Genomic DNA, 26,152 nt, shown 5'->3' with positions numbered 1-26,152 from the left:
TCATAAATTTAGAGGATTATAAGATAAAGAAAAAATGTAGAGTTTATATTAAATATTGTGTGCTAAAATATTCAAAAATGGTCCAATGGGTTACTTATTTTTACAATCCAGCTCTATCCTTGAAGATTTTATTTTTATTCATTTGTATTACTCTGATTTTGGAAGCCCAGCAAATGCAAAGTGGTTCATTAGTTGAACTCTACTGTAATTACTAAAGCTAATGAGAACAATATTTTGAATGCCAAAGCCAATTTATCAGTTACTTCTTGTAACAGAACAATTTCTGTCTTTTTTCAGAGGAAGTCTTCAGTGCTTATTCCGCTCTGTGGTGGTCTCCAAACAGCACTTTTTTAGCATATGCCCAATTTAACGACACAGAAGTCCCGCTGATTGAATACTCCTTCTACTCCGATGAGTCACTGCAATATCCAAAGACCGTGAAGATTCCATATCCAAAGGTCTGTGCTCTGTTCATATAGCGGTTCCGTGATTTGATGGGAAGAGAATGGTTTCATTTAATCCTTTCCTGCTAATGAAAATATTGTCAGTCTCTCTTCAACAGCTTGCTGTGATTACTCTTGCTGAAGTCAACAGCATCTGGCAATTTTAAAGTATTTTTATTATCCCAGGAAAGAGTGTGATTTAAGGTTTTGTAATTTCTCCAAAAACTTTGAGGAATGACAAGCCGAAAAAGATGGGGAAAATGCTTTTGAAAGAAGCAGGGGGAATGAAAATATTTGAATGGAGGAAAAGAGAGGCTGTAATTGAATCAGAAGCTCATCTCATTTGCAGAAGTTGGATTGTGCCCTAGATAAAGTTGAAAAGCATGCTTATATATCAGGTTGTATTACTAACTAACAGATACATGACTAGTTTTAGTAGTTCTGTGATAAATTTGGCATTGATGTAAATTTCACACGTCCCACATTTGGAATAATAGTGTCACGTCTTGGTTTTCAAGACTGTTTCTCTCTCCAGGATGCATGTTTATGAAAACTGAAGAGCTTTATTAAGCCAAGGAAGAGGGAGATTTAGGAAGGGACCAGGATTCTTCACTAGTGTCATAAAAATAGTGGCCACACTGTTTTTTATAGGAAAATCTAATAGTGAAGTGTTTTTGCTGTAAGCAATTTGGGGAAAGGGATTTTTATTTTTACCAACTCACTGTTCAATTTGCTTTATGAAGAGCTGCCATTTTAGGAAGACAGAGGAAGTTAAAAGAAAAAAAAAAGTCGGAGACTAAATATGGGAATGTATTTTCAGTGGAATGTTATTTTTTGAAGAGTAAACTGGCAAAAAAAAAATCATAGAACCTTCTCACTAAAAATATCATATTATTTCTAATTTGTCAATTGAAAATCTATGTGTATATATAAAATAATTTTATAGATTTCTGTCACAATATTGACTGTAAAGCTCCAAAGTAGTGAACCTGAATTTGGAATGGAAATGTTGGCTTCCTAATTAGCATTTTGGCTCTGGGCTCAGGTAAACTAATTTTACTAGTGGATTGTATCTTTGGCTGAACCCAGGTAGTCTTCCTAGTGGTTAGCCATCAATCTTGTTTTCTGGAGTCAGGATATATTTATAGATTAAAATAATTGATTTTAACAAGTTTATCCTTTTTTGCTTGAAGCACATAAATTATGAATATTCATTACTTAAACGGGAGCCATTTATGTATTTCTGCCTGAATATGAGAAGGTTGCATGTCATGACTCTCCTTTAAGTTTATTTTATCTATATTAAAATGTTTAAAAGTGTCTGGTTATAATTTTATGGGCATAATTTAGCCATTTTTGTATAGCTTTAAACTTGTGCAATGATATCTTTTTTTTTTTTATTAATACCAATTCTGTGATTGTTTTTTTCCTAGGCAGGAGCTGTGAATCCAACTATAAAGTTCTTTGTTGTAAATATCAGCAGTCTCAGCCCGAACATTAATGCAACTTCCCAACAAATTGTTCCTCCTGGTTCTGTGTTAATAGGGTAAGACTCTTGACCCAAATGCTCATGCTGTAAACAATTCCACAGTTCTCAGGGAGAACACTTTCAAAATGAGTGACAGAATCAATGGCAGCATCTCATGGTGTCAACTGGCCTGGCCCATCATTCATTCTTCCATTCAACCACTCTGTTGGGCTATACCCCCCAGGCTTATAAGGCCTGCACTTGCCCACATTTAAGACCAAAGACAGAGCCCAGTGTCAGCAACAGAGACATCAGTGGTTTAATGTAGATCTACATGTCTGAAGCAAGGTCCTGGAGCAACATGTGCGCTGGTGACATGACAGGACATGGCAGCAGGCTTTGCTCCCAGAGGGCAAGGGGAGATTGCCAGTTATAGGAGGAATTATGTCAGCTTGGCTTATTAGTTACCATGGAAACCAGCAGAGGGGCATGCCCCTCACCACCCCTTTGATAAGAACACTCACTAGCTGGGGCCTGGAGCACGTATGTAGGAATGTCAGTCAGGTGAGTAGGGTGTAAGTGGAGCAGGCTCTGGTCCAGCAGGAGATGTACAGAGAGCAAGAGAACAGCCATCTTGGGTGGCCTGACCCTACACACTTTTCACCGAGTACAAACTTCATGTCTTCATGTCGGACAGGGCTCTAGGGGTGGGCTTGCAGAATGAATAGGGCAGTCAGAGTCTCTGGTATCATGGAGCCTACACTCAAGGCAGGGGAGACTAACAACCAGGTAAACAAATAAGGTTATATCATGTGAGGCAGTGAAATGTGAAGACGATCAAAAGAGGGCAGGTGTGATGGTGATGGTGGGGGGAGGTCAGGGAAGGTCTCTCTAATAAGATGCCTGTGAGGAGTGATGTGGAGGAAGAGGGGGAGATCCTGCCACATGGAGAGTTTGGGAAGCAGTAGCCAGGCAGAGGAAGAGCAGGTACAAAGTCCCTACAGAGGGAGCATGTGTGGTACCGTAGAGGCCCTGCAAGGAGCCACAGATTCCAGAGCATCTGAGTGGAGAGGGGAGTGTGGGAGGAAGCTCAGGTCACACGAGTCTTTGCAGGGCCTGGTAAGACCTAGACAAATTCAGGGGAACTGTGGATTAATTTTAGGGACCACTGCCGCCCCATGATGTGTCTCAAGATGTCACTTGCTTGAATAATCCTTGGTGGTTTGAAATTCTCAGCCTTTCCTTTATTATTCTATAAACACTAAACTGTGTGAAACTTTTGGCTATCAGGTTGCTGTCTATTTTCCATTACTTATGTTGGTTTTGCCATTGCTTCTAAATGATGACTAGCATCTATTGAGCACTCTCTATGTACCAGACACAGAGCATTACAGGCTTTATTTTATTAGTCTTTAAGTAATTCTTTCCAATAATAATTATTACTGTTTTAAAATTTTATTTACTTATTTATTTTTGGCTGTGCTGGGTCTTTGTTGCTGTGCACAGGCTTTTTCTCCAGTTGCAGCGAGCGGGGTCTAGTCTCTAGTTGCAGTGCTTGGGCTTCTCATTTCAGTAGCTTCTCTTGTTGCAGAGCACAGGCTCTATAGGTGCTCAGGCTTCAGTAGTTGCAGCCCAACAGCTCGGTAATCGAGGCTTGTAGTTTCTAGAGCACAAGCTCAATAGCTGTGGTGCTCAGGCTTAGTTGCTCCGTGGCATGTGGGATCTTCCCAGACTAGTGATTGAAACTGTGTCTCCTGCATTGGCCCGTGGATTATATACCACTGAGCCACCAGGGAAGCCCTCCAATAATTATTATTATATGCCAGATACAGATAAGAAAATGAGGTCTAGAGGTTAGAAAATGACCCAGTAGGAGTCTGTATTCAAACCTTTCTGACTTGAAAGAAAGACCTTGTAAGCACTCTGCGAGGTGCCTCTCCCTCTGTGGATTCAGCTGGTGTCCTCAGATGCCTGGAGTTATTATCAGAGCAAAATAAAAGCATCTTCCTGTTCAGGGTTGCATTGAGTACATCAGGCAAGCTGGAGGCTTTGCTCTATTGTTATTAATTCATTCACTTGCTTAGAAAAGATCTGTACTAACCTATTTATTCTGAGGGAAAATTAATTGTCAATTAAAAGGTTTTATTTCTTTTCCTGAATTTGTCCAAGGATGTATAAATTTACCTGGAGGTTCTAAAATCTGCTGTTTGATCCCCTCCAGCCATCTCTCCCATCAACATTAATTAAGCACTCACTGTTTACACTCATGGATGTCCATAGGAGTGAGTCTGCCTTCCAACACTTATGATGGGGTGGAGGATATAAACTATGTCAATAAATGACTCCCAAAACGCCTATGACAGAGGCATAAACAAAAGTCAGGAGGCGCTCTGAGGAGGCGGAGATGGGTTTTCCGTGACCTGGGGAATCAAAGAAAGCATCGTGGAGAATGAGCAGATTGGGCAGGGCATGATGGGGAGGAAGAGCGTTGGAGTAGAAGGATGGCTGAGCATGCGGAAGCTCAGGACTGCCCAGGAAGGGGCTTTGGATCTTACAGATGTTTTTAAGGACCCAGCAACCTTGGTGCAAGTGAGATAAAACACAGAGGCGTGGTGCCAATAAGCAAATGGCAGGCGGCTGCTTGGGTTACAGGCCCAGTCCCCGTGCCCTCTCCTTCCCCTAGGAGTCTCAGAATAGCCACACCCATCATTGTTCCAGAAACACTCAGAATACCACTGGGAGGCACAGATGAGAGATCTGAGGCTGAAAGAGGTAAATACGTTTGCTCAAGGTTACACAGCAAGTTGGCTTGGGAGCTGGAAATAGGACAGAGGCCCCCTTCTGCCAGCCAGAGTGAATACTGTAATTAAGCTGTACTGGTCGGGGATTGTGCTTGGTGCTCTGCTCACATTGTCTCATTTATTACCCACATGCTGCTATCTATGGTATCATTTTCACGGCTATTTCCTAGATGAAGAGATGGCATTTCCCCACTTGGAAATCACTTTCTGAGGCCTAGTTGTGAATTTCAGAGCTTGGGAAACTTAAGCAATTTAAAGATTTGTTTTTCACCCTATATGAATGAATCCTTAAGTCTCTGTTCTTCATAGTTCTCTATGCTGCTCTCATGGTGAGGGCTGCCTCGCTCACTATGGGTATTTTCTATGGGATGTATTTCAACCAAAGAAGTGTTTTTGGAAATGCTACAGGACTGTGTTGTGCCTGAAATTGCAAATCTAGCTCTGGTCTCTGTTAGCATCAGTACAGCTGCAGCTTTTCTAAAACCAGGCTTGAGGTTCCTCTGGTGAAAAATTTTCTAGTACACAGTGATGCTCTATTTTCTGGCCTCCTGGGAAGATCAGCAGGGTCAGGTTCATCCAGGCAACTTATGCCTCTTCAGCTGCCTCGAAGCCTCTATGGTGTCACATGGTAATTCACTCACTCCTGGAGTGAGGCCCCCCTCTGCCCGCGCCCATCACTGATTTTCTTTCTAGGCCTCATCCTTTCATCATAGAGCTCCCAGCAGCTGAAATCCTACAGGAAGATTAGGCTCGTTTGTTAGACGGGGCTCCTCTGACAGCCAGTGAGAACCAGCCACTCCTCCAGTGGCTGCCCTCAATGAATTAAAAGTTCAAGTTGATCAGATTACACTGTTCGTTTGCATTGACTGCCTATGTTGGGAATTTTTGTTCTTTATTTCTTATTTATTTACTTATCTTTGACTGTGCTGGATCTTTGTTCAGTGTTGCGGCGAGTGGGGTCTCCTCTTGGTAGTGGTGTGCGGGCTCCTCATTGCAGTGGTTTCTCTTGTTGCTGAGCACAGGCTCAGTAGTCGTGGTGCATGGGCTTAGTTGCTCCTCTGCATGTGGGATCTTCCCAGACCAGCGAATCAAACCCGAGTCCCCTGCATTGTCAGGCAGATCTGCACCATCAAGGAAGTCCTATGTTGGGAACTTGAGAGCTCAAAATATCTGGGAGAAAATAGCAGATAACGTAAAATCGGTAAGTCTCCTAACTTTTACTTAGAGAAGTGCTTCACATGACTGGACTGAAACAGGGCAAGTTTATAGGTAGGGGTTGGGCCAATCCTACAGTAATATCTCCAGTACCTTGAAGGGGGGCTTCCCAGGTGGAGCTAGTGGTAAGGAACCTGCCTGCCAATGCAGGAGACATAAGAGATGTGAGTTCGATTCCCTGGAGAAGGGCATGGCAACCCACTACAGTATTCATGCCTGGTGAATCCCATGGACAGAGGAGCCTGGCGGGTTATGGTCCACAGGATCACATAGAAACGTACATGACTGAAGCGACTTAGCACATATGCACCTTGAAGGGTGCCTGGCACATAGCAAGTGCCTAATCAATACATGTAGAATAAGTGAATAGATAAGTTCGTGTACAGATGGTTGTGTTGGGGGGATAGGAGTTTATACAGCCTTTGTGTCTCCTCTGAACAGTTGATGACCCTTTTTCTATAAAGTGGGGACCTTCAGGGTCTTGGATTTTCACTCCAGAGGTCAGTGAACTGGACTGAAATACGCTGCAAGGTATGCAAAAAGGAGGCACTTTTGGAGTTCACATGCCTTGGGCTCTGCATCCCTCAGCTCTCCTCCATCTCACCTCCATCATTCTGGTCCTCAGCAATCTGTCAGTAGACCCAGGAGGGCTGGCATTGCTGTCAGAGCAGAGGGTGGCATGAAACCTGTGGTAGCGGTGGCAGGATGCCCGCTTCAGTGATTCACTGAATTAATCACTCCACCACCTACAGTTGCTTTTAGTGTTGTTGTTCAGTCACTAAGTTGTGTCCTACTCTTTGCAGCCTCATGGACTGAAGCACACTAGGCTTCCCTGTCCCTCATCATCTCCCAGAGCTTGTTCAAACTCATGTCCATTAAGTCAGTGACGTCATCCAACCATCTCATCCTCTGTGGTCGCCTTCTCCTGCCCTCAATCTTTCCCAGTATCAGGGTCTTTGCTCTTAGAAGTGGTATTCTTTCCAATATTCTTTCCAGTTAATAATAAGTACTTTATTTTAAGTATCTTTAACATAACAAAAGAAACATTTACACAAATTAGGGGACTTAATATCACACAACAGACATTTATTACATGCTTCCTCTTTGAAAGGCAACAGCCACTTTACAAAGGGATTCCCTGTCATGTGCTTTCAAAGGCAAGTTTCTCCTTGCACATTTAAATGGGGTTTGCTTTGTAATATTCAGTTATTCCGTCTATACACACTCTTGAGGAATAGATTTCATAGAGTGAGAAGTTTTATCCAGAAAAGAATTAAGACAGTGAAACTAACCAGCAATGTTTACCAGAGGGATGGGTGGAGATTCTACTGAGGGAGTGACTAGGAGCAGGAAATCTGAAGCCAACTGCTTATTTTTTTTTAATATAAATTTATTTATTTTAATTGGAGGTTAATTACTTTACAATATTGTATTGGTTTTGCCATACATCAACATGAATCCACCACATGGATGATTTGGGAGAATGGCATTGAAACATGTATAATATCATATATGAAACAAAACTGCTTATTTTTAATCCTGACTCCAGTCCTGTCCAGCACATGACCTTGGATGAATTACCTAACCTCTCTACACTTCTGTTTATTTGTCTGCAAAACAAGAATTCTGACATTCCTCATAAGGTGGTCATGAGTTTTATGTCAGCACTTAGACCAGTTCCTAGAACTCTCCTTGTGTCCAGAAATTACTTCACTGCTTTAGTATTAAAATCGACCGTATTCCTCTTGGACTAATTCTGTTCCAGAAGTTAGAAGAGCTGGTTGAATCACTATGTCTTACCTGGGATAGGCGGTCAGCAGCTCACGGGGATACCAGGCTGCCTATACAGTGCCTGGTCACACTTCCACCCCTCCCCCAACCACTGTGACCAGTCTGTTTTTTACAGAATATAGTTGGCACCAAGGGCAAAGTGTCGTTGATGATCCCGCTTGTTGGATTTTTCTGACCTTGAGTGGGGACTTAAATCTTCCTGTAAAAAGTACAATTAAGCCATTGGTTTCCTTATGTCTTTTTCATGACTCACTGACATCCTGACCTGGCATGATCACAGATCAGGGGGTGGATTATGCACCCTCATTCCATCTCCCCTGAATTCCAAATCCTAAAGAGAAACCGTGATTAAAGAGAAGTGTGTTTATATGTGAATTCAGAATTTACGGTCCACTCCACTGGTGAACCGCATTTACGGAGCCCTCGCAGGGTACAGAGTACATCTTGGGCTATGAAGAATGACAAAGGTAGTTGAAGATACAGGTTCAGGAACCTTTGATCTAGAAACAGGCAGGGAAGATGCCAGATGCATGTGAGTTTCCTGGCAGACTTCCCAAATTCTGTTGCTCAATGTTTTCAAATGGAAAAAAGTTATTTTTATATGGCTGATTGCTGAACCTGAAGCATAATTTATGGCTTTCAGTAGATAAATTAAGTACCAGGAGACCCACTAATCATGTTAGTCAGGGTTTTCTTCCACCTCACCTGCCCCTTCCTGCTACCAGGCCACTTTAGAAAAGAGGAAGGCTGTTTATTTCTGGAGTCCACTATCATTATTGATGTCCATGGAAGCCATGGAAAATGTGTGCATGTGTGTGGGGAAGCTTTTTCTCTCTAGAGAGAGGTACATGATTTTCATCCAGTTTACAAAGGGGTTTTGACTTAAAACAGTAAAAACTACTGGTACAGAACCAGGGTTAGCACTCCCGGGGCCTGCCGGCCTAATCCAGCCCCCACCCACTTTTGGATGATCCCACAAGTAAGAACGGTTTTCACATTTTTGAATGGTTGGGAAGAAAAATCATTAGAAGAATAATACTTCCTGACACGTGAAATTTACATGAACTTCACATCTCAGCCTCTGCTTGTTGGCACACAGCCACACTCATCCCTTACATATTGTCTCTGGCTGCTTTATGCTGCCAAGGCAGAGCTGAGCTGTTGTGACACAGAGCATGTAGCCCAAAAAATTGGAAATATTTACTGGCTGGCCCTTTCCTGAAAAAGTGTTCTGACCCCTGGTCTAGAAAGTTAATTTCAAAAATTGTTGTTTTCTATCTTGTGCTTCATTCTTCCATTCCCTTTGCAAGTATTTATTCCCTATCCCCAGGAAGATAGATTTGCCTTTCCATTTTCCCATTTAACTCCTCTGCCTTGGGCTCAGCGCAGTAGAGTTTGATGAGATGCCCTCACTCCTGGGTCAGCGGAAGCAGCGTTCAGCTTCTCAGACTCTGCAGCCTTGGGGTTTGGATAAATGGCACAAGACCTGTGATAGCCATTTAGAAGGAAGGGTCTTCAAAAAAGCTTCATGGGCAAGGGATATTTAAGAAAACTCTGAGGGGTTTCCCTGGTGGTTCAGTGGTAAAGTAGTTGCCTGCCAATTCAGGAGATGTGAGTTTGATCCCTGGGTCAGATGATCCCCTGGAGAAGGAAATGGCAACCCACTCCAGTATTCTTGCCTGGGGAATCCCATGGACAGAGGGGCCTGGTGGGCTGTAGTTCATGGGGGTCACAAAAGAGTCGGACACAACGAAACAGCAATGACAACTAAGGAAGTTCAAGCATGTCAACTGAAGGGCTGGTTGACAAAGCTGGGAAACCTCATAGGCTGTTCATGGGACACCAGCCGTGCAGACTGGAGAGGGCACAGTTCTTAATAAGGAAGAGAAAGGACTGAAGTAGAGAGGAGTCTCTGTGTGAAAGTGGTGCTGTGCTGCTGGGTGAGGGGCTCTAGTCTTCTTTCAGTGCCTGCCACCTGCAGCAGGGCAGCCTGGAGGCCCGGGTACTGCCGGGTATATTAACACTGTGAATGTTCCACACCATAAAGGTGAAGGATTTAAAGTGCTTTATCTAACACCTAGTCCATCCTAAGTACTTGATAAATATTTGTTGTTTGATTCAGTGTCTGTGAAAGGAGTGGAGACAGAAAGTGATTATTAATTCTGAGGAAGGACAGAGCTATTTAAGTGGCGAGGATGGGACAGGATTACCCCATCTGTTCAGAGCCACATCCACAGAATTGTAGTGAGTGCCTGTTTTGTGCCAGGTAGTATGCTAGGCCCTGGAGATACCCCATGAACCCTCAGAGAGTCTGCAGTTAAGCAGGGGACAGAGCCTAGTAACAAGAGGAGGGGACAGGGACAGCCTGTGAAGTAAAGAAGGAGCGTTTTAGGGGGAACAGATATGGCCATAGGGTCAGATGGGAAGGGGCTGGAAGAAAAGATTCCTTTGGAATCCTTGTGACAAAAGGAAGCAAGGTTTTTATCAGACACCTGACGAGAGTGATTTAAGAACAGTCATACAGAATCACACAAAGGTGTGGGAAGCAAATGAAATAACATAAATTATCCAAAGCAAATATTTAGGGAGGCTAGCAGAAAGGTAAATTATGAATTCCATGCATCTCACTATCACTCAAAATGTAATTCCAAAAATTCTTAAAGGTATGTGTTGGAGGAGGCTGCACTGCTTGAGATATCTCTATTTGTATAAATTTATGCTAAAATAACAAAAGTTTCCTTAATTTCTTCACATGATTCATATTTTGACACTTGAGAAAAGATTAGTATGATACAATGATTTGATTTTCAAAGTTTGCAGAGATATGAGTCCATTTTTCTCCCCCTTTGAAAATGAAGTTGAGAAAGGGGTCAGCTCTAGTTTCTACCTACTAGCAGGAATTTTCTAGAGAAGCACATCAAAGCATCAGAAAAGACTCAAATCTCAGCCAGAGTCCCTGGCTTCACTGTAATGCTCCTTCAAGACAGCAGAAAAGAGACAGGAAAAAGTCCCTCTTGATACCCCAGCTCCACCAAAGGCCAGTTGAGGATTTGCAAAGTCCTGAGTCACGGTATGAGTCACATATGCTACCCTGTGAGATGCTAGCTACTTCTTCCTGTCAGATATATTTTCATTTCCATTCAGATTTAAGTTTCACTTTGTGCTCTAAGAAAGGGTAAAATGCTATGGTGTTAAATGGTTTCAACAACTATTGAAAATTGTATTCCCATGAAGTTTGATTTCATCAAGCAAAATGTCTATTTGTCCCAAGGTCTGGAAATAGTCTCTCTCTCTCTCTCCTCCCCACCCTCCCTTCCTTGCATCCTTTTGTCCTCCCTTCCTTCCCTCCTTTCAGGGACCACTACTTGTGTGACGTGACATGGGTAACAGAAGAAAGGATTTCATTGCAGTGGCTCCGCAGGATTCAGAACTATTCGATCATGGATATCTGTGACTATGACAGGTCCACGGGAAGATGGATTTCCTCAGTGGTAAGGTTGAATTGGAATATTCTGCTTCCAAAGCTCCATGTGATCTGAGGGCTGTATGAAAACAGGAAGAATGCTATTAGGAAATACAGTTTGAGTTTCTATTCTTTCTGTGTCTGACCCTGAGGCAGTGAATAAGTCTTGATTGATGTTTAGATAATTTGATAACCTGTTGGTACTTCTATTTCACCTTCTTTCACTGCTCTGTTTTAGTTATGGTGACAATCACTTGAGATATAGGTGGTGGCTGGAAAACCAGAAAATGGAATTTAATGTCAAACTTCACAAAGTCCTTGCAGTCCATGGGCTGCAAGGTCAAGGAAACATGTTTCAATAGAGAAAACAGAGTATGCAGAGTAACTTGCTGAATATATGTTCAAGAAACAAAACAACTATCAAGAGGCCACAAACCTATTATTAATAACCACCCTAGGACTATGACTGCTTTTCAGCAGTAAACAGCTTTAGAAAGTAAATAGATAACTTCTAGGCTGACAGGGTGGCAACATTAAGGCAAGTGTTAATCCAACCTTGAAGTGCTGGGGGCCTTTCCAGCTCACAGACCACAAGGTTCAGCTCTTGGATCAAATTTAAAGCCCCTTAGAATAAATGAGTTTATATTAAAAAAATTAATACATTTATATTTAAAAATAAATAAATAAATAAAGCCCCTTAGAGATCAACAGCCTCAAGAGAGGCAAGTCTGGGGGAGGTTTTCTGGTATATACCAAGGACACTTCTATGAGCCCTTTTCTGGTAATGGGCTCTGTGCCTGCACACCTCCTCTCCCTGCTTCATTCTGGGTAGGCACAGGGCAGAGTTGCCTCAGAAATCTTGGGCCCTGTATCTTGAGCCACTCATTCATATGTATATAGCAATCATTGAATATCTATTTTGTTCCTAATTCTATGCATGGCTCTGGGTGGAAAAAAATATTAGGTAGCATGCCTGTCCCCAAAATGTTTATTTTCTAGTAGGGAATACTGTTATGCAGACCAATAATAATTAGCATTACTGTGAACACTCACAGTAGCCAGACACTGCAGAAACAGGCTCAGTAATGTTAAGGAGCTTGCTTAGGTCACAACATCAGCCAGAATCTAAACCATAAAACCAAGCTCTTTGCTTCCTGTCAATTGAATAATCCCAATATCAGGATAGTGTGCTCTAAAAGTGTATATGTAAGGTACAAAGGAAATCGAGGGCAAAAGAGATAATCAACTTGATTAGGGACAGGCGAAGGGAGATGGGAGACGACACAGAGGAGACGAGAGCAGCCTGGAGTAAGCTACCATATGCGGGGCACAGGATGGCATGTGGACCCTTAGATGCAAAGGCATCTAAGGTGAACAGCTTGGATCTCACAGGGGCTGGGGATACACAGGACTAGGGTTGAGGGAGAGATGCAATGTTGCTGAGGTTTGAGATATAGGCTAAGGCTCGGGTACCATTCTGAGGGGTTTGGCCTTACCCCGTAAGACAGAGGGAGCTTACTTCAAGGTTTTAAATAGGAGAGGATCATAATGAGATAAAACTATCTGTTGACTGATGAAGTCATCTGCGGGTTGAGTGGAGTGGAAAGCAGATTGGAAGGAGAACAGAACAGCAGGGTCTACAACCAGCAGATCAGGGCAATGGACCTGGGAAACCTGAAAGGACACAAACAAAGGCAGAAGCAGTGGAGAAGGGCAAAAGAAGTCTAAAAGTGGAAGACAGGGGCTAAGGAGGTTCCTGTGAGAAGAGTGGGAGGCTGGAATGATTCCCAGGTCTCTGGTTTGAATAAATGGTGCCACTAACCTGGAGAAGAATAAAGGAGTAAGAACAAGCTGGCGGGGACGGAGGAAAGATGATGTAATCTTCAGTTCTGTACTCACTGAATTGAAAATGCTACATGAGTTTTAGGGATGGCCTACGAGTTACACTCCCAGGACAGAGCTCTAGGCAAGAGAGGTAAATGTTCTAATGTAGTTATGTAAAAGGTACTAACATAAATATAAATATGTGAATAGAGAGAGCTTTCGTTTCAGTACAATAAATCTTGCTTATATTGCCACCAATTGCAGCTAAAGATAGAATTCGTATCTCATTTTTCTCTATTTTTTCCCTCCCTAGGGACGGCAGCACATTGAAATAAGTACCACTGGCTGGGTTGGAAGAGTAAGTTGTAAAAATTATGGACTTTTCTGTTCTGTGGATCAGATACTCAGAGCTATTTCATACGCAGATATAACAAACAAGGGCTCTATGTTATTTGTTATTAATAGAGATATTCGTTGACCTTTTCCTCATAATATTTAAATGCTCCCTCTAGCGAGACCTTTTTATAGAGAATATATAACATGTTCAGTTAAAAAAAGTAAAAGGACAACTGAAAATTCAAGAGAACAGCAGATGAAACAAAAGACATACTCTAGGCAAATTTCTAGCTCCTGGAAAGTTAAAAAACAACCGTTGCTGAGAGGCAGCCAAGATACCAACAAGATACCAAATGTCCTTGTTGACCTCATGTTTGAAGTTAGGTACTTGGGAGGCAGAAAACGCGGGTTTTGCCCACAGCCTGCACAAATGCAGGAGACACGACTGCCTACTGCTGAATCGAGGTGGCGTACACACCACACCCACTCTGCCCGTCTCTTTGGAGGAATCATATGTGGGTTCATACTTTATTATACCCCGAGGCAGAACTTTATCCAAGAAAGCAGGTGCCCCTCAGTGACTTCTCCCGCCTCACACTACGCCTCGGTCAGGGCTCACTGGCCCACTGCTACAAGACCATGGAGTGAAGCGAGCCGATGAAGGCACTCCAGCCACTGTGGCGGTGTGAAAGGGGAAGATTGAATCACACCTAATTTTTACAGCCACTTCTATTCAGCCCCTTTATGAGAGAAACAAAGTGACATTAAAAAACATAAAAATTTCTTCTCTCTCAGAGCACAGAGGTGCGGCCCCCTGGTCAGGAACACAGCGCTTCCAGCGGGGCTTGGAGCCCCCGCCCCCGAGCATTCACACGTCCTTTTTGTTCAGGCATTGATTGGGCAGAGGGGAGAGGTTTGCCAACATGAAAAGTGGTTTCCTCCATGGCAAGAGACATGCTACACTTCCTCACGACTCTTTGAAAAAAATATGTTTTTTCCTCTCTGTATTTAACCAGACAGATGCCACTTTTCACACATTTCTACTAGGCACAACTCCATCCAGGGGAAACAGGGAAATGTATTAAAAAGATAAGGCTGTGAACACAGGTCTAGAGAGGGGAATGTGTTTCCGAGCTCTGTAATGAGAACACCAAGTGTATTGCACGCCTCGGCTTGCTCCATAAATGAATTCGCTTTGAATCACTAAATAGAAGAGAGAAGCATTTTTCTTCCTTCCCAAAATGGGAGCTGATGAGAGAGGAAACAGCGAGGGTGAAGTGAACCAACAATTTTAAAAGACCATCTTCTACCTGCTCTCAATGTAGTAAGGAAATCGAAGTCGGAAAGAGACATATTCTTATCAGGCTGGGAGAGACCCTCTTCTGCTTAAACGACATTATGTTCTGAGAACTATCTTCTATCGAACTGTAGAAAATGGAAATTTTGTTCTATATTTCCATACAACTATTTTTTGGGGTAAATTGTTGATCCTATTTAGCAAAATGAGAAGGCTTATAATAAAAATGATAACTATATGAATGTTTCCGTATGAAATATACGACAGACATTCCTTATGGTATCTAGTCCAGAAATGATTAAAGAGTTTCTAAGTCTGACTTTCAAAAAAATGATGTATAAGAAACAAGGTTGGGGGCGGGGCATCCCTCAAATTACAAACCATCCTCCAACCAGAAACAGTCAAAAATAATATTAGTCTGTTTCAAGAAAGCATGTTGTGACATGGACGAAATTTACTTAATAGAACTGAAAGACTGATGCTATTTTTTTTTTTCATGCTTGTATCACAACATCATAGCCTTATTCTCCACAGATAGAAGATGCCTAAGGGTAACAGTGACCACTGCTATATGCTGAATGTCATGTGTAATCCTCCCTACATTCTTTCGTTTGCATGCATGCATGTTAAGCCACTTCAGTCATGACAGACTCTGTGACCCTATGGACCATAGCCCACCAAGCTCCTCTATCCCTGGGGTTCTCTAGGCAAGAATACTGGAGTGGGTTGCCATGCCCTCCTCCAGGGGATCTTCCCAACCCAGGGATCAAACCTGCATCTCTTACATCTCCTGCATTGGCAGGCAGGTTCTTTACCAGTGGTGCCACCTGGAATGGAGAAGGAAACGGCAACCCACTCCAGTATTCTTGCCTAGAGAATCCCAGGGATGGGGGAGCCTGGTGGGCTGCCGTCTATGGGGTCGCACAGAGTCGGACACGACTGAAGCAACTTAGCAGCAGAAGCAGCAGCAGCAGCCACCTGGGAAGCCCATTCTTTCATTTGCTCCCCACCAGAAAGCCCTTAGGAGTTAAATCTTTTGTCTGTATTTTCTAGGAGAATTTTCTCTTGAGACCCTCTGATTGCATTTGGCAAGTAAATGAATCATGGGTTTTGAGCATAGGTGTTGGAAGGACTTTCTGAAACTAAAACTGGTACTGAGCTAAGACTAATGTGCTTTAACATGTTTCGTGTTTTCTATTATTTTCTAGTTTAGGCCTGCAGAGCCTCATTTTACCTCTGACGGGAATAGCTTCTACAAGATCATTAGCAACGAAGAGGGTTACAAACACATTTGTCACTTCCAAACAGATAAGAGAGTGAGTATTTTTACATGATTTATTTTGGGTTGATCTCCTTTTTTGGGAAACTAATTTGAAGTGGAAATCATGTGGTAAAGTCGATCACTATGTACAAATAATTAGACTAATTCAGATACCCCGGTGGTATCTGGAGTAAGGTAGGATGGGGTAAAGAGACCCAAGAAAAAGACCTGAGATTACCTGAATTCCTGATATAAATTATTTAATCCTCCCCTTAACTTTGATCAGAGAGAGAATCTAATAAACCTATTTCTTTTTAAATCCCATCAGAATTGCACATTTATTACAAAAGGAGCCTGGGAGGTCATTGGGATAGAAGCTCTTACCAGTGATTATCTGTAAGTATTCTAATCATCAGTAGGATGTCGATGTATTTGTCAGAATCACGCCCTCCTTTACCCAGAAATAAGGAAAAAATCTTCTACAAATAAAGAGTAGTCTATTTGGAATGTGTTCAGGACTTTTTTCTTTCTAACATACGGAAGCCTTAATGATTTTCACATATGCTCAGCAGACTTGATACCATGCCACCAAGCAGCACTACCTCTTGCTCTTACCTGCTTTACATTAGAAATGCTGCAGCCTCTTTTTCTTAAACGTTTTGGAACACTGAACTATTCTGGGGCATTTTGATAGATTTCAGCTGACGCCGTATGTTTAGAAGGCTTGGAGAGGCTACTGTACCTGTCTCAGCCTTCACCTGTGGCAAACGGAAAGCTCTGCGGAGGCTGTCGATGACCATGCACACGATGGCGGGTCAGGGAGTGTTGTTTTCCACTAGAACCTGAGGCACTTTTATAATTTTGTATCAGTTTCACCACAGAGGAGTTTTGCCATTGCTCAAAGCAGTTTTTGAAGGTCCTGTTTAAAAGTGGCTCTGCCACTCTCAGAAGGATAGGGCACCTGCCACCGAGTGGTCTGTTATGAAACAGAGAATATGGAAAACAGTACAGATAAATGGGGGCTTCCCTGGTTGGTAAAGAATCTGCCTACAATGCAGGAGACCTGGGTTCGATCCCTGGGTTGGGAAAATCCCCTGGAGAAAGAAAAGGCAACCTACTCCAGCATTTTTGCCTGGGAAATCCCATGGACAGAGGAGCCTGGCAGGCTACCGTCCATGGGGTTGCAAGAGTCAGACACAACTTACTGACTAACCCACCACCACCGCATAGATAAATGGGGCTTCACCTTCAGGCTAGTTGTCCAGTCTTATTTTTCTGAAAGAAGACTTTTTTGAGTCTTTACTTGTCATTTTAACTAAGGGAGTATTCCTCATATTCAGATACTTCAGCCTGTTAAAAAAAAAAAAAAAAGAGTCCCCTATTTAGAGATGATGCCCCTATTTCTGAGAAATAAAAGGGCAGGAAAAATGATACAAGTAGAGCAAGCACTAATACACATGCGCCTGTATGACTACTAATGCTGGTAGTTGAGTTAAAGGGAGTATACTTGACTTTTTCTGTAAAACATAATTAATACATTTCATTTGTTTTCTCCCCAGATACTACATTAGCAATGAATATAAAGGAATGCCAGGTGCAAGAAATCTTTATAAGTAAGAGTTTTATCAAATTGTTAATGAGCTTTTAGCTAATGAACATTTTCGGCTCTTATGTTTTCATTTTTTATTTTATTTTTTTGCCTAGTCCTAATATATTAAATTGGAACTACTATCGAATGCTTTTATTCCTGTGTAAACCAACCCATATGTCATCAAAAGAGCATGACTTTATAGATGCTTTGTGATATTTGCAAACAATAGGAGGTTTGAGGTTATCATGGATTAATTCCTGCATTTATTGCATATTAACTCATTAAGTTTCATGAGTATTTCTTGGCATTCTGATATCTTTGAAACTAGTGCCTGGCATTATTTAATTCCTTCTTTCATTTATCCCTTTATCAAGTACTTAATCTCCACCATTGGTTTTACAGAATCCAACTTAATGACTACACAAAAGTGACGTGCCTCAGCTGTGAGCTGAATCCAGACAGGTGTCAGTATTACTCTGTATCGTTCAGTCAAGAGGCAAAGTACTATCAGCTGAGATGTTCCGGTAAGTTTGAGCAGAGGGTACCCACAAAGTCCCTCTCAAGTCACTCCCTCCATCCCCTGCCCTCTCTGGACAACCTTCTCACCACCCTCCTGGCTCAGCATCTCCATCCCTGAAACCTCCTTTTCAGTGTCCAGTTTAGGAAATATTTTTCTGCCTTGATCACTTCTCTCCTATTGAATCTGAATGCATGAAATCACATAAGTCCTTTTCCCTTTCCACTCACGGGTAAGTGGTGAGTTAGCCATCCTTCTTTCCCCTTCTAACCAAGAGGCTTGCTTTTAGGCTGAAAGCATACGTACCCAGAGCTTATGTATGGCAGAGGCACTTGCATCCTTATGTATACACCAGTGTGCATTTTTAATGCAAATTATAATTGTATGCACTTGCCCCCTTAAATGAGAAAAATGTATGTAAGGCGGGTCCTGTGACTCAGCCTGCTCACAGCTTCATCTTCTATAACTGTTGTTATTATTGTTTTCTTTATTAAAAATGAAGAAATCTGGACAAAGAGAGGTAATGTGATTTCACAGGTCATGCAGCCTTAAGAAGCACAAGAGAGTTTAGACACAGGCCTCTGCCATTAAACACTAGATTACTTCTCAAAGTGAGAGGAAGAAATTTGGATATTCTGAAAAGTTGACAAGAACTGTCCATTGCCAAAAAGAGGTCTCCTTATCTGAACCTTTCTGCCTTGGCACATTTTCTTTAATATCATATTTTTCTTCCTAGTTCTTTACTATGGCTGTTTCCAGTCACCATTTTGGGGCATGTGTTTTATGTATATTAGGCACTGTGCTCAAGTTTTGTATTCATGATCTTATTTGATCCTTAATAAAACTCTGTAATGTAGATATGATTATCCTAATTTTATACATGAAGAGACTGAAGCATAGGTATGCTGTCCTAAGTCACAAAGCAGGAAAGTCAAGGACTCAATCCCAGGTCCTTAGAATGCCTCCACTGTGGTTCTGATCAAATGTAAAAATTAATAGTGTGATCCAAATGTGTCAAAATTAAATAGCTCACTAAGTAGCTTTTTCTATACATTACCTTCCACTCTGAAACCACCACAGTTGGGATAAATAGTGAAGATCTGAGCGTGTGAGAAAAACACGTTCGCATGCCAGGAAGGAATCGCTTATCCAAGTCAGGCACATTGCAGATGTGCCGCCTGGCCCAGTCCTCCATAGTGGGGACAGCAGCGGAGGGGATCTGCCCTTTGAAGGTGGGGAAGTGGAAAGTGGAGTGGCAGTGGAGTGTGGGTGGCGGGGTACCTGTCTCCTGAGCTCCACCCCTAGTGGGCAGGGCCTGCTAGAGGGTGTGGCCTCTCTGGACCTCGGAGTTAGAGCCAGGAAGGCTGGGGGCTTACTCTGGGCCTCAGAGGCTTAGTTCACAGAAAAAAATTGGGTTCAGACATGATAATGTGCGTAAGGCACTAAGCAGGGCCAGATGTGCAATTTCTGTTTCATTCTCCAGAGCTCGGTACCTTCCCAGTAATATTAATACTTCTTAGACTCAAATTGCGCTCGTTTTAAGGAAAAAGAAAATCAGCTAACACTTATAAGCCTCTTATCCACTGTGATATTTACTCTATCAAAGCTAAGTGGTGTCAAAGTTATATCAAAGTTAAATGGTAACAAATGCTATTTTTGAAAAATATGGTATTTTTTTTAAAGCTCTGAAATATTTTTTTTTCCCTGATTATTTTAACAGGTCCCGGTCTGCCCCTCTATACTCTGCATAACAGCAACAATGATAAAGGTAACATTTTCATATTTTACCCTTGGTTTGCTTTTTAGGAAAGTGTGTGTGAATAGGAGCAACATGTGCTTAGCATAATGGGATTTTCTTCAGCTTTAGAGTGTCTTGACAATGACTTGAACACAAGGCTTAAAATATGAAGTATGTATAGTCTCATCAGTGAATCACCCACTTGTTCCTTATTGCTTTGCACAATCCAAATTCTTCACGTTGTAACAAATGCTTCAAATGTTTGTTGAGAACTGAGAGTCCTGGAAAACAATTCAGATTTGGATCAAGTGCTGCAGGATGTCCAGATGCCCTCAAAGAAACTGGACTTCATTCATTTGCATGGGACAAGTAAGTGAAATTTCTCTCGGAATGTAACTTTTCATGGAAACACCAATAAAATTATAACCAAATGTAACTTGATCTGACAGTATGTATTTTATACATAAATCTATTATAATGTTACTTTTTCATAAAATGTTCTATCACAAGAATGACTAGTTTTATATTTTTTAATCTAAAAATATAATATTCTACATAAAATATATTATTTTAAATGGAAAATATTTGGATAAAATGCACTGTTGCTAGCTAGTTCAGCGTCATCCCATTAGTAATTTTATTCTACTATTAAGTATTAATTGTGTTTTTAACAATGAAATACTAATATATTTTACCTTTAACCCAAACAGATTGAAAATGACTTGTGTAAAAAAATTTAAGTTTGGCTATAAAATGTTGAAACTTCAGTCCCAGGACAGAAATCTTGAATTTTTCCTAACTTCCTCTCCATGAGAGGCCCTAGCCTAGTGGCCCGATCGTGTATTATGTTCAGGGACCACTAAGAACAAGGGGTTTCTTTGAGTAGGAAATCCTGTCATTTTTTTGTAGTTGTTTTTGTTTGTTTTTTCCATTAAGGGCTAATAATTCATAGGGAAGGGGGGGATCCATTAAGAGTGATTTATTTTAGATTATTTTTTAATAAAAGCTAATAGTAGAAGGCATTCAGCTCCTCCAGTTTTAAGTGTCAGGAAAAGCATGGAGAGTGGAGGGTGCTTCTGAGGAAGAGCTTAGAGCAATGCTCCTGAAACTGCAGGTGCTTATGGCTCACCTGGGACCTCATTAATGTGCACATTTTGAGCTAGCCCGTGAGCGTGGGCCCAGGATTGACGCTTGTAATAAACTCCCACGTGATGCTAGTGCTGCTGGCCCTTGAATCTGGTTTGACTGGCAAGGGCTTAGGGTTTTGAAGAGCTAACTGGACTTCCTGGAACAGAAGGCATTGAATATTACAATATAACATATTAAATATTTGGATGTGACCCCCAGAGAAGAGACTGTGCATCTTAAATATAGGAAGTAAAACATTTCCAGTTAACTAGTGTTGATTCAAACAAAGGAGAGATCAAATACTGGGTTTGACATATTTTTAAAAAGCATCGTGATTGACTGATAGTTTGACATTCTACTCAAATATAAAAGAGACTAAAATTTTTGTTCTCATAAGCACATTTGATCAGAAAGCATAAAATAACCAGCAAAATACAAATTAAAGAAAAATCTACCTATATAAATATTTTACTCCAAAACTTTTCTTTTTTTCCTCAACTAAAATAATTATAACAACCAAAATACAAAAGAAAGGTGAACATAAGGAAGAAACATCTCTAGAGATAAGGATTTTTTTCCTTGTAGGTTAAATCTACTGAAGCTGGAAATAATCTTATTAAAATATGAAACAACTCTCCTCTCTCTCTTTCTCTCTCATTTTTAAAGATTAGTCTAACTAATAAGCCTGAATTTGGTAGCAAAGGTAACCAATTTATTGTTTAGGGACAAATTTTATTAACCTGATGTTAAATCAAACGGAGCGAATTAAACGGACCTGCACAAGATCGTGCAGAACAGTTTGCCCCACATAAACCTAGCTTCATTCTGCGAAACACAGAGCTGGGAATGGGAACTCAGCTTGCAGCCTGGGATGGCAACAAGAATTACAAAAATGTTATTAAATCAGAATTTTAAAATAGTGTTAAGGCCAACTAAAAATCCTAAACATCTTCAAAGAAATTCAAGACGAGGAAAACATTTTGGAGGAAAACTTAGAACATAAGCCATAAACAAACTAGATAAGTAGATCAGATGCCAAAGAACAGAATCATAAAAACAAAACATTAGCAATTCTAAGATGCACTTTTATTTTACAAAACACCAATGTATTTAATAGACCCATTAGAAACAAATTCGTTTTAACCTGAAACTAGTATTTTAACCTGAAAGAGAATATTTTTTATAGCTGAAAAGCATGCTAAATCAAAACAGTTCATTTTCTTTTTCTATTCTAATTTAACAAATTGCTAAACGCTACATGTTACTTGTCACTGACAGAGATAAGAAACCAAAACCACGTGCTAATGTGTTCTTAATTCATTAATTAATCTTTCTGTTTGTTTAGAATTTTGGTATCAGATGATCTTGCCTCCTCATTTTGATAAATCCAAGAAATATCCTCTGCTATTAGAAGTGTAAGTATTCAAGCTAAAGGAATAATGTAGAAGCTAACCATTGTCCATATTTACCCAGTGTAGCTCACTGAAAAATAGAGACAAATGCATCCTTTCTCTCTTCCTGAATTATTGTAGAGCAATTTTAATAATTCTTCCATTTTGCAATCAGAGATCCAAGCCTGTATTGTCTACCATCTTTCTAATAGAGAAGCTAGACACTCTTTTTCCCTCATAATGGCATATGGGTTTTGTTTTGTTTTGTTTTTTCCCCCTTGAACTCCAAGAGAATTTGAAAGAGATCCTCAAGTCCCAATTTGCATCCTTACCTCTTAGATATTTTAATAAGCAATAGATGGGTATTACTAGTCTTCACAGTTTCCTTATCCCTAAATTTACCCAGATATCTCTCATTGGTGGTCTATTAATTCATTCCAGTGTCAGGTTTCTCTTTATTTAGTTCCTGAAATATCATTGCCTGGTATTTTCCATTCCCATTTTTGGTGAAGAGAAGATATGATATGAGAAAGTATTCATTATATAATTTAAACTTCTCCAAGTCCTAGACAAAATTATGAAATCACAAGTCTTTGAAGAGTAAATGTGAGCTCCCATGAGGTCTAACTATGGTATCTTTGTATTTTGGGTAATTAGTAGGAAAGCATTTTACTTCAATCTTTCCAAAATTGCCCTGACTCACATATAGGGCCACAATGCCACTCTTCCTATCCCAGCTTGCCTCATTTCCCTTATTCAAAACTAAACAAACCAGCACACATGCTATGTGCCTGCTGCATGCCGGGTAATTTGCCTTATTCTGTCCACACTGCAAGCCTGTGTAGTCAGTTCTATCGGGTCCATTATACAGAAAAGAAAACTGAAAACTTGGGGATACTTTCCATTTGTTACTACCAAAAAAAAAGAAAAGAAGGAATATAGATACTAACATGAGACACACCCTTTATACAGCACGTTCCCCTGCATTTACAATTCCATGTAAGCCAAACATAAAAGTTCAGAAAAAGAGAAAGAGGTATTTTAAACTTTCAGATACACTGTTGGATTCTCATTACACCTAATTTAGTCAAATTTTGACTACAATAACATTCACTTGCTTGGGGCCTTATCCCCAGTACTGAACAAGATTCTTTACAATTAAAAAAGAGTAATGTTTTGACACAAGGGTTTGTTTAAAAAGAAAAAAAGTGATATTTTTATCTTCTTGGAATCCTCAGTAAGTAATAACTAAATCTCCCTTTCATTAGGAAAGTTTTAAAAAACATGGTAAATTCAGGCCCAGTTCTTTTCAGTGATTTTCCTCTTCATTTTCTTAGATGTCAAAATCTTTGTTTTCTATTTTTAAAAATAATGTTGCTTAATCTTCAAGTTTATTTAACCTGACACATAGTTAATACTAAGGGAACCTATTAACTCTACCAAATTTAATATCATTGAAAGGACCAGGGTATTTCACAAGTTAAAAAAAATGTTTACTTGCTTAAGAAATTCATGAATGCCTTCTTTTTCTAAAACTTAAAATGATACAATATCTAGTGTAAAATTAAAGTTGCACAATGGAAAAAAAAAAAAAACACGTGAAACTGTTAGTCAATCAGTTGTGTCCAGCTCTTTGCAACCCCATGAACTGTAGCCCATCAGGCTCCTCTGTCCATGGAATTCTCCAGGCAAGAATAATGGAGTGGGTAGACATTCCCTTCTCCAGGAGATCTTCCCAACCCAGGGATGGAACCCAGGTTTCCTGCATTGCACGCACATTCTTACCTATCTGAGTCAAAATTAAAGTCATATAATATTTGGCTTAAAACTGAAGTTCTTTTGACTGCCATCCCCAAGGAAAGGGAGGAAGATGTTAACAAAGATGTCCAAGCAGGTCTTGTCCAATCCTGTTGGCAGGGAGAGTGAACAGATGAGTAGGAGAGATGGGCTGGGAAGGGAAGAGTTACCCAAGAAGTTCTGGGTCCAGGAGTCTTGTAGATCATGCAAAGAAGACCTATTTACAAGACCCGATGACCTGGAGGGAATGTCTTGATTAACAAATGGAAATGAGAGGGCTTGATGAAGACTGTATACACAGCTATGTATGGATAAGTTACAGCCTGTGAAGAATGCAGCTATGAGAGAATTAAACTTGTTAATAAGTAGAATACCAACAATAACCCATTTTCCAATAGTCTATTTCTTTCTCCTTTGAAGTTTGTTTTTTTTGTTTGTTTGTTTGTTTTGGCTGCACCATATGGCATGCAGGATCTTAGTTCTCTAACCAGGGATCGAACCCATGCCTCCTGCACTGGGAGTGCAGTCTTAACCACTGGATCGCCAGTGAAGTCCCTTCTTTGAGGTGTCCGTTCATACTTTGACCCATTCCACAGTGCCTTGTGGAGCCTTAGTGAACAGCACTGTGCTGGCCATTGAAGCAAATGCAGTGCATATCCTACAACAGTCAAAGTCCTTAAGGAAGTAAGTGAAGTCGCTCATTCGTGTCCTACTCTTTGCAACCCCATGGACTGTAGCCTACCAGGCTCCTCTGTCCATGGGATTTTCCAGGTAATAGTACTGGAGTGGATTGCTATTTCCTTCTCCAGCGGATCTTCCTGACCCAGGGATTGAACCCAGGTCTCCCACATTGTAGACAGACGCTTTACTGTCTGAGCCACCAGGGAAGTCCTCAAGAAGTTCTAATCAAGGAAACGTGTAGTCTAAGAGTGTTTGTAAGCTCAATCAGGAAGATATATTTGAAGCTGCATTTATTGTCATCGTCATTATTTTTTCATAACACAACTCCCCTCTTCTAATTGTTAGAGTATTTACTTCTTTTATTTCCAAGATATATGCAACCTAGTAAACATTGGACTCGGAGAAAGCGATGGCAGCCCACTCCAGTACTCTTGCCTGGAATATCCCATGGATGGAGGAGCCTGGTAGGCTGCAGTCCATGGGGTCGAGAAGAGTCGGACACGACTGAGCGACTTCACTTTCACTTTTCACTTTCATGCATTGGAGAAGGAAATGGCAACCCACTCCAATATTCTTGCCTGGAGAATCCCAGGGACGGGGGAGCCTGGTGGGCTGCTGTCTATGGGGTTGCAGAGTCGGATATGACTGAAGTGACTTAGCAGCGGCAGCAGCAAACATTGGCCTGTGAAGTCTGTGTTTCATAGCAATCTTCAAAGATAAAACTGATGGGCATCTTCGGAGGAAACACACAGCCATTATAGTCATGTTGTCATGACTATCAAGTTTGACAGGACCCACTGAGAACACCCTGGCGGCTGGCACGATTTCAGGCTCATGAACAGGAAAGATGTACACTTCTTGTCCACAGGGAATTAGAAACGCAAGCCCTCTTCATTTGATTCAGGAAAACCACAAAGGCTAACAATTTGGGATTTTTCACAGATATGCAGGCCCCTGTAGTCAAAAAGCAGATGCTATCTTCAGACTCAACTGGGCTACTTACCTTGCAAGCACAGAAAACATTATAGTAGCTAGCTTTGATGGCAGAGGAAGTGGTTATCAAGGAGATAAGATCATGCACGCAATCAACAGAAGATTGGGAACATTTGAAGTTGAAGATCAAATTGAAGCAACCAGGTGAGTGACTAGGAGGTGAATTCAGAGGCTATTTAATTCCCTGCCTCCCATTTATATTTTAAAGTTGTGAAGTATAAAGAATTTCAAGTGTCCTGGGAAGAATCATTCATCCTTGGGCTGGATTTTTAGTGAAAATATTATGTTTAGACTTAGGGAATTGATATGTGTGCTACCATCTTCTAGCAATAGGGACTCAGCATTCATCAAACACATGGACAAAACAGGGATAAATGTGCCTCTGAGTAAACATCTAACTAAACAAGCAAGCCACCC

The 26,152-nt window shown here is 41.0% G+C and overlaps 1 protein-coding gene across 3 annotated transcripts in view; it reads left to right on the top strand.

Annotated features, from left to right (window-relative positions):
* DPP4 (dipeptidyl peptidase 4) overlaps window positions 1–26,152 on the top strand; it is an 84,642-nt gene that overhangs the window by 38,853 nt on the left and 19,637 nt on the right. For all 3 annotated transcript variants that reach the window (XM_005897282.3, XM_070357597.1, XM_070357590.1), the window contains 12 exons: window positions 298–458; window positions 1,877–1,989; window positions 11,074–11,209; window positions 13,319–13,363; window positions 15,847–15,954; window positions 16,228–16,295; window positions 17,459–17,512; window positions 17,893–18,014; window positions 19,728–19,775; window positions 20,016–20,114; window positions 22,219–22,288; window positions 25,685–25,879. In XM_005897282.3, the coding sequence (XP_005897344.1) occupies window positions 298–458; window positions 1,877–1,989; window positions 11,074–11,209; window positions 13,319–13,363; window positions 15,847–15,954; window positions 16,228–16,295; window positions 17,459–17,512; window positions 17,893–18,014; window positions 19,728–19,775; window positions 20,016–20,114; window positions 22,219–22,288; window positions 25,685–25,879 (1,219 nt within the window). The remainder of the gene's footprint in view (window positions 1–297; window positions 459–1,876; window positions 1,990–11,073; window positions 11,210–13,318; window positions 13,364–15,846; window positions 15,955–16,227; window positions 16,296–17,458; window positions 17,513–17,892; window positions 18,015–19,727; window positions 19,776–20,015; window positions 20,115–22,218; window positions 22,289–25,684; window positions 25,880–26,152) is intronic.

The sequence above is a fragment of the Bos mutus genome, chromosome 2 (assembly GCF_027580195.1).
Source record: "Bos mutus isolate GX-2022 chromosome 2, NWIPB_WYAK_1.1, whole genome shotgun sequence".
Classification (NCBI taxonomy): domain Eukaryota; kingdom Metazoa; phylum Chordata; class Mammalia; order Artiodactyla; family Bovidae; genus Bos; species Bos mutus.
Note: the sequence above shows the minus strand (reverse complement) of the source record. Positions and strands in the feature narration are given on the sequence as shown.